The sequence below is a fragment of the Cucurbita pepo genome, chromosome 19 (assembly GCF_057944985.1).
Source record: "Cucurbita pepo subsp. pepo isolate OVF chromosome 19, ASM5794498v1, whole genome shotgun sequence".
NCBI classification, from domain to species: Eukaryota; Viridiplantae; Streptophyta; class Magnoliopsida; order Cucurbitales; family Cucurbitaceae; genus Cucurbita; species Cucurbita pepo.
In genome coordinates, this window is record NC_141816.1 from 12,089,403 (window position 1) to 12,105,558 (window position 16,156).

Sequence of the window (16,156 nt, forward strand, 5' to 3'; positions counted from 1 at the left end):
AATGCAATTGTCATTGACATTTAAACTTCTGGTGTATAGATTGAAAACTATACCAAATTTCACGAGAACAAGAAGAGCAATAGATTGAAAACTCGAGTCGAGTTTATGAAAGCTCTATTCTTATAATAATGGAACAAAAAAAATTCTCATCTCTTCTTTATTTTTCCACATGATCAAAGCTGTACAACAAAAATGAGAGCCCTTTCTGAAAATTCATTTCTTGCTTCACTAGAAGATGCTCGCTTTCTTCTGCTATGTTGGGGTATTTTTGTGCTTCTGATGAAAAAATTATGGAGCACAGGAGTTAACATCAGAGATTAAAAAGGTAAACTTTTAGAACTGGTGCTAATGACCAATCTCTTGAGTTTTGCTGGATCTCCCACATTGGCCCGTCCAGTAATCAACTCCATATTCTTATACAAGCTCTGTGTCACCAAATTCTTCATCATGTTCCTCCCTTCCTTAGCCTCTCTCTGATTTACAGGCGACCCAATCACTATTCTACCCGTCTGTGGCCCAGAATGTGGATCCATTTTTCCTTGCTTCTCATTCTTAAACCATTGTAACAGCTTGTGTGCCCTCTTTTGAGCCAGTGGACTGCCTAGTAATGCCACTTCAAGAAGCACTGCAACAATACCCGACTTCGCCATCTTCTCTCTCTGTTCTGAGCTCTGATGAGCCAATATCATTAAGATATAAGCGGAAAACTCGATAGATTTTGGTTTGTCCTCCCATGTCATAATCTCTATGAGGGCATCCGGGACCATTGGACTGCTCTCCATAGCCTTCTTTCCCTGTGAAGTCACCACCAAGTTTCCCAATGCTGCGAGGGCTCTATGTGAAAGGGCTTTCGATGAGGACATTTTCAAGAGGGTGTGCACCACACCATTTGAGACCAGAGGCCCTACATTTTCTAGAACTGTGGAGATGTTATGCAGAGTTTCAATGCAACATTTTTGGGTCTCGAAATTTGAGGTTGAATCTAGAATCTCCACAATAAATGGGATGGCATTTTCATTCGTCTGTAAAGAAATTGTGAAATGGGAATTGATCAGAGACGACAGTGACAACAACAGTCTTGCAAAATCGTGCTTTGCTGATTCATCCATGGCTCGGATGTCACTTGGAAGTTTGTGTAAGATTCCTGCCTCCACCATGAGGGCTTTGTTCCTAAAGAATAGAACAAACAAAGAACAATAAGTCCAACTTTTGGTAGAGATTCTTGAAAAAACACAAGTCAGGCCAAATGCCAAATGCTGACTTTGGCCACAACGGTTCAGACTTTAGAGGCAGGTAAAAGACTAACCCACAAACTCAATATACAATTACATAAACTAACAGCGAACATCTTTTTTATTATTATGATGCAAACTAACCATTTGATTCTGATTTCAATTAAGACAGATCCAAAACTTCACTGCACTAAGCACATGGCTATCTTGCCAGAATATAGAGTTGACCCATATCCTTAAAAAATTTCCTCTCTCTATTTTAATTAATATATGGGAGCTTTTGGTTGTCTATGTTTATTTATACCCTTTTTTCCAAATTTGGAATATCGAGGAAATCCTTATTGCTGCACGTCTTTGAGTAAGGTTCTGCCTTCAAATTGATATGGAAATCCATAATTTCTATTTACTACTGGGAAAGTTTTTCATTGTAAAATACAGAACACTCACACATGGATGCACGTAATAAAACAGGGAGCAGAAAATTTTGAAGGATTTTAAGTGACTTACTCGAAGCTTCCTTTGGCAAGCTCAAGTAACGCTTTCACAGCCACTTCTGGCCGCCCCACGGCATCGGACGCCACCATAGAAACCAAGGCCGGCACAACCCCTAGTTCTACCACTAATTTCTTCACCTTCACGTTCTCTTTAGACATTTTACCAATCACGTCGGCTGCAATCTCCTTCTCTTCCCAGTTCCCGAAGTGGAGCTTCTTCACCGTCCTTCGTAACGCCGCCGCGGATTCATCGGCACCACCGCTAACTCCGCCACTACAGTTCCAATCAGCACCTGCAACTTGTAAAACTTCATTACTAGTTGCTGTGATTTTGGGTGTAGTAGTGATTGAATGAGTGGGCGAGACATACGGTTTGTTGGGCGTTTTGGAACAGAGGAATCTTCGGATTCGATTGAAGAACCGGTGCTTCACATTTGAGTAAACCCAAATGGGAGTTTGAGGAGAAGAAGAAGAAGAAGAAATGGAGGACATGGGGTTCATGATCAGAGAAAGAAATGAAGATTGAATGAATTATGAGAGAGATATAGAGAAGCAAACAGAGGGAAGTGAAGGCACATGCACCCCCCCCCCCCCCCCCCCCCCCCGAACTCAATACTTAATAACATCCCATGCCTCCTCTCAACAGTCGGCATTTTTAAATTTTAAATGAACGATTTCAATTAAAAAGAACCAGAAAGAACGTACGAAGGATACCGCTAATACTCTATGGTATTAGAAACACAGTCTCTTAATTATTATTATTGTTTTGATCGCCTAATTATATAATTAGACTAACCTTATACTAATCTTTTCATCTTAAAATAATAGTTTGAATCAGCTTAGCTTCGGGGAAGAATTTGTGTAATAATCGAGGCGTCCAGATCTCTGAAAATTAATTGTGATTAAGTAAATTTAATGTCTTAAATATATATAAAAGATGTTGTCGGTAAAGCTACACCAAGAAAAGGGAACAAATTTCTGAAATATGAATCCCGAATCTACCAAGAGGCTGTCGTATTTAATGTAACATCCAGATTCCATATTTGTTCATTAAATGTATTTTTCATCCTTTTTTTGTTCTTTCTTTTAAATAGACAGTAAGATTACTACTGGTAGGAAATCACTCAACTAATTGCAAGAAATTTAAAAAAAAAAAAAGAAAAAAAAAGAAAACATGTCGGACTTGCAATAGCTATAGATAATGAAATTTGGTTGACGAATGGATTGATATCACTATAACAATTTCTGTTTATATGAGCTAGAAGATGAAAAGTCGAACTTGCAATAGCTATAGACAATGAAATTTGAACACAGTTATGTATTGAACCAAGAAAGAACCATCTGCAGGACACATACATGACTAACTAGAAGGATTCAAGAAACTAAATTTGGAATTTGATTTTTAAGTCAGTGCCTAATGTACAAAAAATGTTATTGAATTGATGTTATACAATACATTGAATGTCTGCATCAAATTTCGATACATCCATCATCATCATCACCACTACCATCTGTGTAATTGTCCCAGTCCAGTTGAAAAGAGCTAGTTGATTTCATCAACTCTGTAAGTCCGGTCAAATCTTCCAAATAAGTTGGATGGTTGATCGCTTGAAGAATAAAATCCATGCCCCTATTACGATATTCAGATACAACCTGCAGAACGAATATCATCATGAATCATGCTTGATATTAAAAGAAGGGGAAAACAACCCAAGAAGCATTCAGCAATTGAACCTGTTAAGCTTAATCTTCCTTAAAATAAACAGGTTTAGAAAATGAGAGAAGAAACTTCTAGTAGATTCAGGCTACATCCTCTCTAGACTATTACTGAATGACCTTCCTGGTTTAGTGGTTCAGAAACTGAAACTCTTTCCATATTTGATATCATTGTTCCCAGAGTTGCAGCCATTACATCTTCAGTTAAATTCAATAATCTTTGTATGAGCGTGCTTCAAGAGGAAATGGTGTTGGAAGGAATTTTCGCGAGGACAGTTGTATCACTTTGGAGAGTTACCACCTAATCCAACTGTTTGAACCATTCAAATGTCCAAAATAATTGGATATTGGATTGGTACGAGCAGGTAAAATAACTGAATCCATTTTCTTCTACATCTCTAATTAGGTCGATTATGCTAGTCCCAAAATCCAATCGTCAAGGTCTACGAATATAAATTGAAATGTTTGAATCAACTTTTGTGTGTGTGTGTGTCTTTGTGCGTTTTTGTGTGTGGCATTAACTTACCAGGCTGGAGCAAGCTGTACAAGTATTTGATGAACGGCCAACAAGTGTCATCTGAGAAAACTGTGAGAGGGAGCCTCGAATTTGATGGGGCAAGATACCCAGAGGTTGCTCAGAAGCTCCAGAGTTCGATAGTTCACATTCAGCATATATTCTGTACAATTTGGAGTAAAGACCAATAAGGCATTGTCAAACACCTCTGAAACCAAGTATAAACCCCCATTAACTCGACTTCTCACACCTAAGCAACTTTTCAGTAGTCAAGACACAAAGAAATTTCAAGCCTTTACCACCACTGTCTGAGAAGGCTTACCCTTCGGGATGATGTAAAATTCCAACCAGAAGTTCAACTGCAATGGCTGACGCAATGGGAGCAAGCCCTGGGCGAGTAACAGTGCATTGTTGATCCAATGTGCGATTGGCAGTTGACTGCAAGAACATGCAACTTGAGAATAAGCACAAAAAAAAAAAACAACAACCAAACTGCAGCCCATGAGCTTGAGAAAATTACATCAATGGGCGCAACAACATCATTACAGAAGTAACAGCCCAATCTCTGCTTTGTGTTTGTAGCATTTAAAGAAAGATTGGCCATATTGGTTTGAGATGTGGAATCATGGCAGGAACCAGAAGGACCAGCTCCATGGCGCATAACTAAGAAACTATCAAACCCCAAAGCTGCGGTGATTGTAACCTGCAAACCAGTAAAATACATTATAAATTGAAATGCGAAGTATGAGAAGCCTATACACAATTTCTTCAACAAAAATATACCTTGTTTGTATTGGCACATAGAAGTGTAGGAAGCCACCGACTTTCCCTAGTATCAGTCAACAAGAAAACTGCATCATGAGAATTAATTAAATCATCGAGTCGTCTACAATCATCAAGCATGCTGGCTGCTTCATTGTCTGAAACAGGATGCCCAGGCATTGGTATGGAAATCACAACACCTTCGGCTTCCTAGTTTTTTTTTAAAGGAAAAGAAAAACCACAAATGAATAAAATGATAAAATCAGGTAATTTTCTCTCTGCTGGGGTCATGCATCAAATTTTACCATGGCGGGAAAAATTCGATTGAGACTTTTAACTGCTGCTTCGGCTTTAAAGTCACCACCATTGAGGCAGTCCTCCATTGTGTAAAGTGATTGCCTCAATGGATTCGACATAGCTACCCTTCCACTGTCAACTAGTGTAATTTTCCGTATTCCCCATGCCTACAAATGAGTCACCTGTCAACAAATAGATAGAAACTAACTACAAGTACAACTTTCTACAAAGCACTCACCATAAGCATACGAGCAACCTGACATCCAAGAGTACCTGCCCCAAGCAAGAGACACTTGAGAGAAGACAAGATGTTTATGTTTAAAGAAGGCAAAGCACGCCACCTCATTAGTCTCAAATTCAAATCTGCAGCTGATATAGCTAACCTGTCAACAATGTACATATCAGTCAATAACTGCACATCATCTTCCTCGACCAAAATGCCTGGAACATAGAAATATACCGAGTTGGGTCCATGGATTTTGCAAGGTTAATAGATTTATGGCATTTCTTCCCTCTGTTCAACTCCCATCCAACCACATTAGGCATGCCTTGTTGATCTCTAAACCCTACAGAAAAAAGAAGAAGAAAAAGTTGGCTGAGCTACTTTGTGGGTTAGAGAAAAAACTGGCGCTGCTACAAATTTCTTTTACTACCTTGGGTATCATCAATCAAAGCTTTACCAACAAGAGATAAAGTAAGATCTGCAAAACCACGGTTCTCTCTGTAGCATAAAAAGTTCACCGACTTCAGATTCCATCTCGAGTAAATTAGAGCTAGGAAGTTGCGAAGAGGCCAACCAGGATTATTTGGAAGATGACAGGGGTCATAAAAGCCAAAAAGAAGCTGCAAGAAGAGACTAGACAGGCTATAAGAAAGTTTCATCAATAAGTGTATGGTCATGAGAGCTCATGGCACTTTTAATCACCAAACTATCTAATGGAACTATCTGTCTAGTAAAAGCCTACTTTCCTTACTAGAAGAGTAACCCCAACAGACCTTTTCCCCATTGTTTTGGCAGGCTTCAAAATCTCTTAGATGCTTAATGCTAGCTTGAGAACTTGAATCAATATTCACCAAGAAAAAAGGTATGTCTGCAGCAGGATGAAAATTATACAGTAAAAAACCAAAACTTTACTTGTAATCTATAAAACTCTGAAACAGCGAAGAACGCAAGCCTACCAGAAGTTAGGTTTGAGCTGCGCCACTGAGCAAAACTTGAGGAAACTGATTCAGCCTATATATTTAAAACAAAATATAAATATAAAAATTGCAATAGCTTTTTGAACACTTAACAACAGGATATAGACATAGTTAAAATCTAGCATACTTCTTCCAAGTTAAACCAGTGTGAAGCAGGTTTCAGTTCAACTACAGTTGCTGGAGGATTGAGAACAAGAGCAGGGAAAGCAAACCAATAGTGAAAGTTCCATTTCTTCAGGTCTGCAAATGAGATCAAAAGGAATCTTGCAAGTACTGAACTATCCTCTATAGCTTTTCCGCTGAGAATATCCTCCCAAATCTAGTCACGACAATGGAGAATTGAGCTTGTAACACAAACTTAACGCAAACAATCTGCAAGATTTTGTGATGTAATAACTTTATCCTAAACAAAAAATAGAAATTGCCACTGCCCGTGTACTGTATCCAAGAAATGAAAATCATTGAGCGTAATATACCTTCTTTGCTTCAGATTTTAGTAAGCTTAGCTTGTCAAGGGCATGGAAGCTTTCCACAGTATTTGTATTGTATAGAATTCCAGGAACAGAGCACCTATTCCTGTTGCCTTTAGTAGTTAATGGTGCTGATGATTCGCTGCTTACTTCGGAAGGCAATGACTCAGATAGAAGCGTCAAATGATTTGACACTTGAGAATGTGCACAAGGTGCAAAGAAACCTACAAGGAGATGGTTCTTGATTGTGTTAATACATACGCGCTGTGAATAACCAAAGTAAGCCATCTAAAGAATGCTAATGCATTGACGAAGTATAAAGATCCAAATTATGTATCTTTCATTTTATTTTCTGGTTGCAGAGAGAACCATTGCATATAAGCAAAATCAAACTACATATTATCAGAAGTTAGAATTTAAAGGATATCCAAAACAAACAAGTATTCAAATTCAAACAGTATACTCATCAAATATATGATTCCTCTTAATCACATTGATTAACCAACATTCTTTCCTCGTCAAAGAGTTTGATTTGGAGTCAAGACCTGACTTTAGGTCATGAGATCAACTGAAATACGAAATCGTTGACACCATAATTTGTGGCCTCTAATAATCGGGAATCACACAACAAATAAAGAAAGAAAGAATGACAAGAAGAAGAAGAAGAAGAAGAAGAAGAAGCGTACCAGTGATTGGAATAGGGGAATCGTCGATGCCTAGTTCATTGAGCTTCAAGGAAGAGAGTCTATGCCAGAATCCTTCGTCCACCAAGCTTTGGAATGGTGCGAATTGCAATATAGATCCCTTATCGTTAGCGGCCATAGTCTTCTTCTTCTCGCTGTATTTCCTTTGTCGATGGGGGAAGTCTGAACAAGAAGAAGTAGATTCCGTCTGGCCCTGTAATTTTGCCTCGTAAATCGCAAGACGCTTAAGAGAGAGAATTTTGGTATTTTTTAATAGTTTTACATTTTTAATTCATTTATCTAATTAAGACTTTTTTTTAATTCTAGAAAAATAATAAAATCATCATTTTTTTGTTTAAAAAAATCTTTATATTTTGAAATAAAATAAATAATTTTATAGACTACCTCCCCTTGTATATATAGTTTTAGATACAAAATATATATATATATACATATATATTTTAACATATTGATATTATTTTCTAAAAATTATTTATTCAATAAGTTGAAACTAAATATAGGTAATCATCCAATTGTGAGAAGCTTAAATACTAATTGTTCCGTTTAAATTATATATATGATATATGTTTTAAATTATTTATTTATTTATTGTATCAAATATGTGATTTGGTTAAGGTGGATAGAAGATTAAGTATGTAACGATGGTATTTAGAATGATATGATTAGACTGCTTTGCAATAGTGTTGGGGTGTATTTCTAATTATAGAAAAAATAGTAATTTATTAACAAATTTAGTTATGGAGGGGAAAGAAGTTTCATCCACAAAATCTCAACCAACTCCGGGAATCAATGAAATCCGGTCCTATAAAATGACCTCCCTTTCCAATCATTAAAATCACTCCTCCTCTCAATTTCACATCAATTTTATCCTTCCAACAAAAGAAGCAGGAGCAGGGCAGGGGTACAATCATAATAAAAATGGCAAAATCCTCTGCTATCATCTTTCTTTCTGCACTCTGTTTCCTCTACTTCCTCGACGTCTCCCTCTCCGAAAAAGATCGCTTCTTCGTCGACGGGCGTGTTTACTGTGACACCTGCCGCATCCAGATCATCACCCGCATCAGCGCATTCTTGGAAGGTAAGTAAGTTGTGTATCCTACGTTGTGTATTTGGGTTTCTTAAATGATTGAATTGGTTACCAGGAGCAAAGGTGAAGTTGGAATGCCGGGAGGAGGAAGGAGGAAACGTGACGCTGAGTAGGGAGGCGGAGACCGACAACAACGGAAAATACCGCATTGAAGTGGAGGGAGACCGTGAGGAGGAGATTTGCGAAGTGTCACTGGTGAAGAGTAGCGAGGAGGAATGCAGTGAGCTTCCTAGTGATGGATTTACTCATCGGGCCAGAGTCAGCATCACTGCCAACAATGGTATCATAAGCCATGTTCGTCAAGCCAACCCACTGGGCTTCATGAGGAAGGAGTCCGATCCCGGGTGCAAGGAGGTTGTTCGTCAGCTTGGATACGATGAGGCTGGCCTTCTTGTTTGAGCCCCCCACTCTCTGTATTCCTTATTCCATTAAACAATATTATTAACCCCGCCCTGACTTGCCCTGCCCTGCCCTGCCCTGCTTCTCCTTATCTAATGTATGCACTCTACCCTCTTTAATAAACTCTATTTATTTTAATCCAATGCTCAATTTATTCTCTTCTTTCTGCTATATATGGTTAAATATTATAACCCTATTGTTTAATTTATCATTCATAATCTCAAGCCACATCGCCCATCCGGCAATATGAATCATCGATCATCATCGTTAACCATATGTACACAATCATATATCCACTAAATTTAAAACTGTATACCTCTCTATTTTCCACATTAAATCATCGACAAAAAGATGGGGTTAATTAATTCAAGACGTTTGACCGTGTTGACCGATAATCTTCTGGCGTTTGAGAGGAAAAACTTGGGCGAAATCCTGTTCCGCCACCGTGAGATGCCACCCCTCCACCGTATCCAATTCAAGCTGATGAATAATCCCAGAAGCAGCATCGTAAAGCTGCCCATAATCCTCGGGAAGCTCTCCGGAAAGGATTCGACAATTCGGCAGCGGCGGCTTGGCTCTCCGGCGGCCGGCTCCGATGGGCACGTTCCGTAGCGCCCCACCTGCCGTCCAGTACCTTTGACAACCCTTGCAGAAATGTCTGGGCTGATTAACATTGTAATTGTTGAAGTAACAGAATTTGGTGTCCATGCTCTTACATCTAGGACATGGAATTATTTTCTCCGGCCTCTTCATCTCTGGTTGATCGCCACCCCCACCACCTTTCTCCGGCTCCTCCTTGATGCTTCTGGTCTGTAAATTGATGACGGTGCCAAAGAGCTTAATTCCACCAGTGTTGCTACAGTGAACCTCAGCCATATATGATGAAACAGAGAGAAAGAGGGAGGTTATTTGTTTTGATGGGTAGATTTGTGCCGAGAAGAGATATAGGGAAAGGGGTTTATATATAGATGGAAGTGATGGAAGTAAAAGTGGTTGATAAAACATGAGAATCAATGGTACTAAACAGACGCCAATTACTGAAATTGGTATGGTGTATAGATCATTTGCTTCATGTCATCATCACGCGCTTCTCTATCAATAAAGAGAAAAAAAAAAAAAAAAAAAAAAAACTTTTTGTTATTGGAATTTGGCTCTTGATTAATCTTCCATTCTTTATGAAAGAAAAAGGAAAAGAAGTTTAGGAATAAATGGTGCATCCGGTGTCCTTCTTCTAGTTTAAGTTTCACATAATTCTTTCTTTTTCTTGTTCTTTTTCTTTTTCTCTCTTAGCTTTGGGGGTGAGATTGTTCTTAAAGTTGGTTTGATTCTTAAAGTTGAGAGCTTTGTTGATATATCCATCCTCCAAAAGGCCTGCTTTTTTTTTATGGTTGAAACCCAATGGGTGGTGATGAAGTTTTGTTGTTGATATTAAACGTCAAATTTAGTGGTATGGACAAAGTGTTCAAAGTATCTATCTATCTATCTTTATTTCTTTCATATTGCAAATTAAATTATATGATAAGGAAAGAAAGCAGGTTTTGATATGGGGGATATATTTTTCTTTTAATATACAAGATTCTTCTTTATCTATGTCAACCAGCAAAGCAAGTTTTTATATGCAATAAAAACAACACAAAAAGGCATCCTTTATTTTTGAGTGCTTCTCTTTAATTACTTCAAAGTTGGAGAAAGCTATACAACACATAACCCTACCATCCCATATTCAAATTTAACTTCTGTACCAAATAGAGCATACGAATCCTCTCATATTAGTCTAGAAGCGATGATCACAACGCGAATGATTCAGTTTCTGATCATAATCATTAACTCAAAGTCTCAAACACCTTTACCTAAAAACATATATAAATGACTTTAGATTCTATCGAATAGTCGTAAAGGGTTGAATTTTACCCAACAATCCTTACCAAACACAGTGCTGGTTGGACTTCTCGATCAAATAAGCTCAAATCCTTATGATTCCTTGCAAATCTTCTTTTACTTGGCAACTCTATTATTATTATAATTATGGTAAGTTTGGTTTTCTAAATAGGAATCAGGCGTTGGCAACTCTTCTTCCCCTGGTTGCTCTCTTCCTGCAACTGTCTAAACAGGCCCAAAACACACCAAGTGGACCACAGCACCAATCAACCAACCATGGCTCGAACAGGCGCTGGGCCAAAAGCCGAAAGGTGGCCCAACTCCGCTTGGGCACGCTTAGATGGTGCCCCAAGTGAGACAGAAATACATATTTTTTATTAGTTTATTGGTTTTGTAGAGAGAAAGAAGAAAGCGTGAGTGATGTAAAAATCAGGTCTGAATTTTGATCAGCTGGTTGTACTAATTCAATTATGCATTCATCAGAGAAAGCGACTGAGACTGAGACTGAAAATTGCCAAAAAGGGGCACCAACCACTCTATCTACCTACCCGCCTTGCCTGCCTGCCTGCCTGCCCGCCCGCCCGCCAGCACTGCTCACTGCTCACTGCTCACTGCTCACCCCACCAATCATATAACTAAGATACTGTGTCCATTCCATTAATCTTCTAATTAACTGTGTTCTACAAAAACAAGGTATTTAATTTATTCCATAATCTGTACAACAAAATTTCAATGATATCATAATGTTCATATAGATCTTATTTGAACTTTTCCAATGCCTACAACAGAATCATCTTACTTACTTTCTTATTAGCTACTCAAGTCATTGGTAGACACGTAACACCAAAAAGAGAATTGCATCTATTAAAGCCACTTCTAATCAATAAAGAGTATATAGATCTACACACATACACTTGGTGGAATATTGAATTATAGGCATGATACATATTTACTTCAAAGTGGTTTAATTTGAATGTGTAAAGAATGACATGCCAATCCACCTCATACTTTTTTTCAACCCTTAATTAAACACCTTATATATATATTTATTTTTAATCGAATGAAAAAGAGAAAAATATAATAATAATAATAATAATAATAATAATAATAATAATAATAATAATAATAATAATAATAATAATAATAATGAAACTTTGTCTTAGTTCAACGCTAGCCAGCCATAGGTCCCACAGGCCACGTGTGATTGTGGAATATTAGATAATAGAGGACAAAGTTAGGAGAAAGCTGTCCCACAGTAGATCCTCTGATGTATACTTTGCATATATTCATACGCTACATACTTAATCATCATTAATTGAATCTTGTGACATTTCATGTAAAATATTAATTATCTTGACCCACTAGTTTTAATTTTGTGTTTTATTATTATAATTCATTTTCTATTCACAATTCAAATAATTAGAAGAATCAATTAAAGTTCACATCATAATAACAAAAATTAAGATCTGAAACATGGGGTTATATCAAGATCACTTGGCTCAAGATGGGCCTAACCCTTAAGGCCTTTGCCCACTTGGTCGGGCTTGGCGTAGTTGGATTAAGCTTAGCCTGAACCCAACACGTTGGACCACCACCATTTGTAGTTCCATTATTCATGGTTAAATTCTGGATTATATTCTCAGATGTGTGAAGGTGAAGAGAGAGATATTAGAATAGGTACTTAGAATCCAGGTCTAAACAAAAAAGAAAAAGGGTGCACTTCCAAACAACCACTTAATTGCATCGTACACATAACCTAATGTTTGGACCCATTGTCACGCAGATATGTCTCCCTATTTTGCTCCCATCCCTCTTTTATGTCTCCTCTCCTCCTTTTCCCAACTTTTAAGATCAAAAAACAAATCCAAATAATACCCACTTTCATCTTCCTCTTCTTGTTCTTCCTACTCCACTTCTCTGTTTTGTGCTCTATTAATTACACTTGTGTTTACTTAACTGAATTGATTGGAACCAATTACTACAAAATTGGGATATTAAATACAAGTATAGAATTTAAAACTTGTCCGTGAATTAGTGTCAACTACCTTATTAGGGTTAAATGACTGTTCTTAGCGTCCAAAAAAAGAAATATCCAAATTAATTATGAAAACCGACACACTAACTAACCCATTAAAACAAGCTCTACTCATTTAATTTCAAACCCCCTCCAAGTTTAATGCCAAAGAAAGCATTGCATTAATTGCGCAAAAAATTATACAAATAGTAATTAATCAAATCAGCTCTCTTAATTACAGCCAGCGATGTAAAACCCTAATGAAAATATAATAAGATTAAATTAGTGAATTATTGATTCTATGGTTATAGGAGGAGATCCAGTGCGATCATCCCCACTGACTCGAGGCTGCTCAAATTTAATTATATAATATTGCTGAATTGGCATTGGCATTTAAATTATTATTGTCTTCGTGCATAATGATTGTATGAGATCAATCTTTATAAAAGTTGATAAGGAATATAACCTTTTTTTTTTTTTTTTTTTTTTTTTTTTTTTAATTAATAAATCAAAGTTCGTTCATTTATTAATTGAAATGAAAAGTAGAATTAAAGCCTATTATTGCTGTTGCTTTGAATTTTACCAAAACAAGACAATTTCATTCTACGAAAAGAAATAAGTCATTAATTAATTAATTAATTAATTGAACCTACTCCCTAATTAATTATGCGGTGGAAATTAAATTATAATGATTTTGGCAAAGCCACTGCCAGCTTCCTCCACACATCTGAGGATGTAATAATGAATGCGAATTTGAAACTGGAGTTGAAAACCGTAATCCTTGAAATATATATATATATTACGTAATCATTTCAATTCCAGAAGAGAAAAAAAAAAAAAAAAAGGAGGGAACTTTATAAAGTTGGAGTAAATTTATGTTAATGGCGGAGGGGAAGAAAAAAGAGAGAGAGAGAGAGAGGGGGGAAGAAAAGCAGGTTGAATGGGCCCATGATATGTCCTCTCAAAAGACCCCCAGATGTGATATTAATCTTTCTTCAACTCTGTATCAACCCAAATTCCTATTTATTTTTTTGGCTGTCATTTCATTTAATTTGCTTCCCCAAATTCCTCCTCCAAAATCATGTTAGGCGACAGACCAGGAGGTTGTGAAGGCTCGTCATCTCGGTCGGCCACCGTCGATCAACAACAACAGCTGCAGCCTCCGCCACAGCCCACTCAGGCCAGTGCTGTTCCTTTGAGCCGTTACGAGTCGCAGAAGCGACGAGATTGGAACACTTTTGGGCAATATCTAAAAAACCAAACACCCCCAGTGCCGTTATCCCACTGTAACTATAACCATGTTCTTGAATTTCTTCGATACCTGGATCAGTTTGGAAAAACACGGGTTCACTCACATGGGTGTGTGTTTTTCGGTCAGCCCGACCCGCCTGCTCCCTGCCCTTGCCCATTGAAACAGGCTTGGGGTAGCCTGGATGCCCTGATCGGCCGACTCCGTGCTGCCTATGAGGAGAGTGGGGGATCCCCAGAGGTGAACCCTTTTGGAAATGGAGCCATTCGGATGTATCTACGAGAGGTGAAGGATTGTCAAGCGAAGGCCAGAGGAATTCCGTACAAGAAGAAGAAGAAGAAGATCAAGAGGAATCAGATTATTAAGGGCAACGATAATAATGACACCAACGCTGCTTTGACCCAGATGGCTTGATTCTTGCTTCATCCATTTCCATGGTGATTATAATTCTTCCTTCATCCATTTTTTTGTTCTTTTAATGTCATGTCATCATCCATTTGAAATATAATTCGAAAACCCATGCTTTGAATCATGATAGAAATATATATATATATATATATATATTTAAGAAGATGGGTTGATTGGGAAATCATGATCGGATAAGTGCATTAAAAAAAAAAAAAAAAAAAAAAAAAAAAAAAAAAAAAAAAAAAAAACCCTAATTTGAGGATGCTTCTGAAAACCCTAATTTGCATCATACACCATTATTTAGAAGGGAAAAAGAAATGTGAAAACAGATGTTCATGTTTTTACCCTTTCTGATGCATCAGAAATAGAGCTTTGATTGGTGTGCCATTCATTCACACCCTCTCTCTCTCTCATCAAATCAACCAAAACCACACTGTTTATTTAATATTTCAAACTAAAATGTTTACTTTTCAATAGATTTGGCCCTTTTCTGATTCTATTCGATTTTGTGCTCCCCATGCATGGGCATCCATCATCATCATCATTACCATCCAATGTCATGTTCACATGTAACCTAATTACCTACCTAATGCTTTTTTAATTTTATATATGTATTATTAGACTATAGTTGATATTAATTCAGGATAGTTTGATTGCTAATTTCAAATGGATGAAATTTTGAAGTAATTAATGAGGTTTAAGATAGTGTGTTTGATTAATTAGCTCAATAATTTTCAAATTTCAAATCAACTAAAAATTCTATCTTTAGCTCTTCATTTATGTAGCTAAACCTACACTCTTCAGTACTATTTTCCCCATTCATGCAGGAATCCAAAACAAATAATTCAATTTTTTTTTTAAAAATTCTGATTTCTTTTACAAATTTCAAAGAAAAAAAAAAAAAAAAAAAAAAAAAAAAACCCCAAGTTTTTATTTTGAATTTTATTTGTAATAAGGTAGATATAGATATTTTTAGTTGTGGATTATAATAAACCCTTAATTGCATTATATATAATGCGCCACACTGAGATTTCAGTAAATCATATAGGTTTATAATATTAATACCATTTCTTTTTGCTGTCACACATGCCCCCACAAACTTATACTAAATGAATATTATATATATATATATATATATATATATATATATATATATGTGGAAGTAGTATCTTGATTTTTGAAATTTGTAGTAATTGCAGGAAGTGAAAGGAAGATGGGTGTGAGGAGGAAGGGAAGAAATGGAGAAGAAGAATTGCAATATTGGTTGTGAAGAAGAGGGTGAATTGTGGTTTTGAATAATCTTATCTTAGATGGCCCTTCTTCTTCATCATTCTACATATTTTACCAATCTCAATGTTAATGTCAATGTCACACAATATTATCTTACCCATCTTCTTTCCATTAAGGTAAACACAACAATTTTCTGTTTACTGTCTTTTCATTTTCAAACTACAACATCAAGAATTTATCTTTTCAATGCATATATATATATATATATATATATATATATATATATATATATATATATATATATATATATATAGATAGATAGAGATGCAGCTGCAGCGGAGGCTATGAACATTGTTTCCTAGTCCTTGTCCCATGATAGTTGTTGTATTTTGTTGTTATTTGTTTTTGGGTTCTTGCTCATTAGTTCTGTTTTGATTACTCCTCCTTCAATTCAATCGTTTACATAAAAATAGGGGCATAAATCACACTACTTGCTGAATTT

General features: G+C 36.6%; 4 protein-coding genes and 1 pseudogene across 5 annotated transcripts; 2 read left to right on the top strand and 3 right to left on the bottom strand.

Annotated features, from left to right (window-relative positions):
* Positions 1 to 80: 80 nt before the first annotated feature.
* Positions 81 to 2,309, bottom strand: LOC111781124 (U-box domain-containing protein 45). The gene is made up of 2 exons (XM_023661568.2): positions 1,740 to 2,309; positions 81 to 1,170 (listed from the first exon to the last, which is right to left on the bottom strand). Exons 1-2 carry the CDS (start codon positions 2,225 to 2,227, stop codon positions 318 to 320), a joined length of 1,341 nt encoding a protein of 446 aa, XP_023517336.2. The 5' UTR covers positions 2,228 to 2,309; the 3' UTR covers positions 81 to 317.
* Positions 2,310 to 3,024: 715 nt separating this feature from the next.
* Positions 3,025 to 7,624, bottom strand: APG7 (ThiF family protein). Its single transcript, XM_087119814.1, has 14 exons — positions 7,372 to 7,624; positions 6,692 to 6,909; positions 6,343 to 6,534; positions 6,195 to 6,249; positions 6,012 to 6,106; positions 5,669 to 5,858; positions 5,476 to 5,581; positions 5,254 to 5,398; positions 5,024 to 5,182; positions 4,740 to 4,928; positions 4,477 to 4,659; positions 4,279 to 4,394; positions 3,969 to 4,119; positions 3,025 to 3,379 (listed from the first exon to the last, which is right to left on the bottom strand). The coding sequence occupies exons 1-14, from the start codon at positions 7,505 to 7,507 to the stop codon at positions 3,197 to 3,199; spliced, it is 2,118 nt and encodes a 705-aa protein (XP_086975940.1). The 5' UTR covers positions 7,508 to 7,624; the 3' UTR covers positions 3,025 to 3,196.
* Positions 7,625 to 8,237: 613 nt separating this feature from the next.
* LOC111781143 (olee1-like protein) lies at positions 8,238 to 9,013 on the top strand. Its single transcript, XM_023661591.2, has 2 exons — positions 8,238 to 8,467; positions 8,532 to 9,013. The coding sequence occupies exons 1-2, from the start codon at positions 8,308 to 8,310 to the stop codon at positions 8,873 to 8,875; spliced, it is 504 nt and encodes a 167-aa protein (XP_023517359.2). The 5' UTR covers positions 8,238 to 8,307; the 3' UTR covers positions 8,876 to 9,013.
* An 82-nt stretch (positions 9,014 to 9,095) lies between these two features.
* On the bottom strand, positions 9,096 to 9,844 carry LOC111781142 (dof zinc finger protein DOF1.5 pseudogene; annotated as a pseudogene).
* Positions 9,845 to 13,659: 3,815 nt separating this feature from the next.
* LOC111782245 (protein LIGHT-DEPENDENT SHORT HYPOCOTYLS 10) lies at positions 13,660 to 15,854 on the top strand. Of its 2 annotated transcripts, none has more exons than XM_023663080.2 (2): positions 13,660 to 14,453; positions 15,615 to 15,854. In XM_023663080.2, the coding sequence occupies exon 1, from the start codon at positions 13,849 to 13,851 to the stop codon at positions 14,428 to 14,430; it is 582 nt and encodes a 193-aa protein (XP_023518848.2). In that variant the 5' UTR covers positions 13,660 to 13,848; the 3' UTR covers positions 14,431 to 14,453; positions 15,615 to 15,854. The 2 variants fall into 2 exon arrangements, with proteins under 2 accessions (XP_023518848.2, XP_023518847.2); XM_023663079.2 differs by having other exon boundaries at positions 13,662 to 14,453; positions 15,624 to 15,854.
* The last annotated feature ends 302 nt before the right edge of the window (positions 15,855 to 16,156 follow it).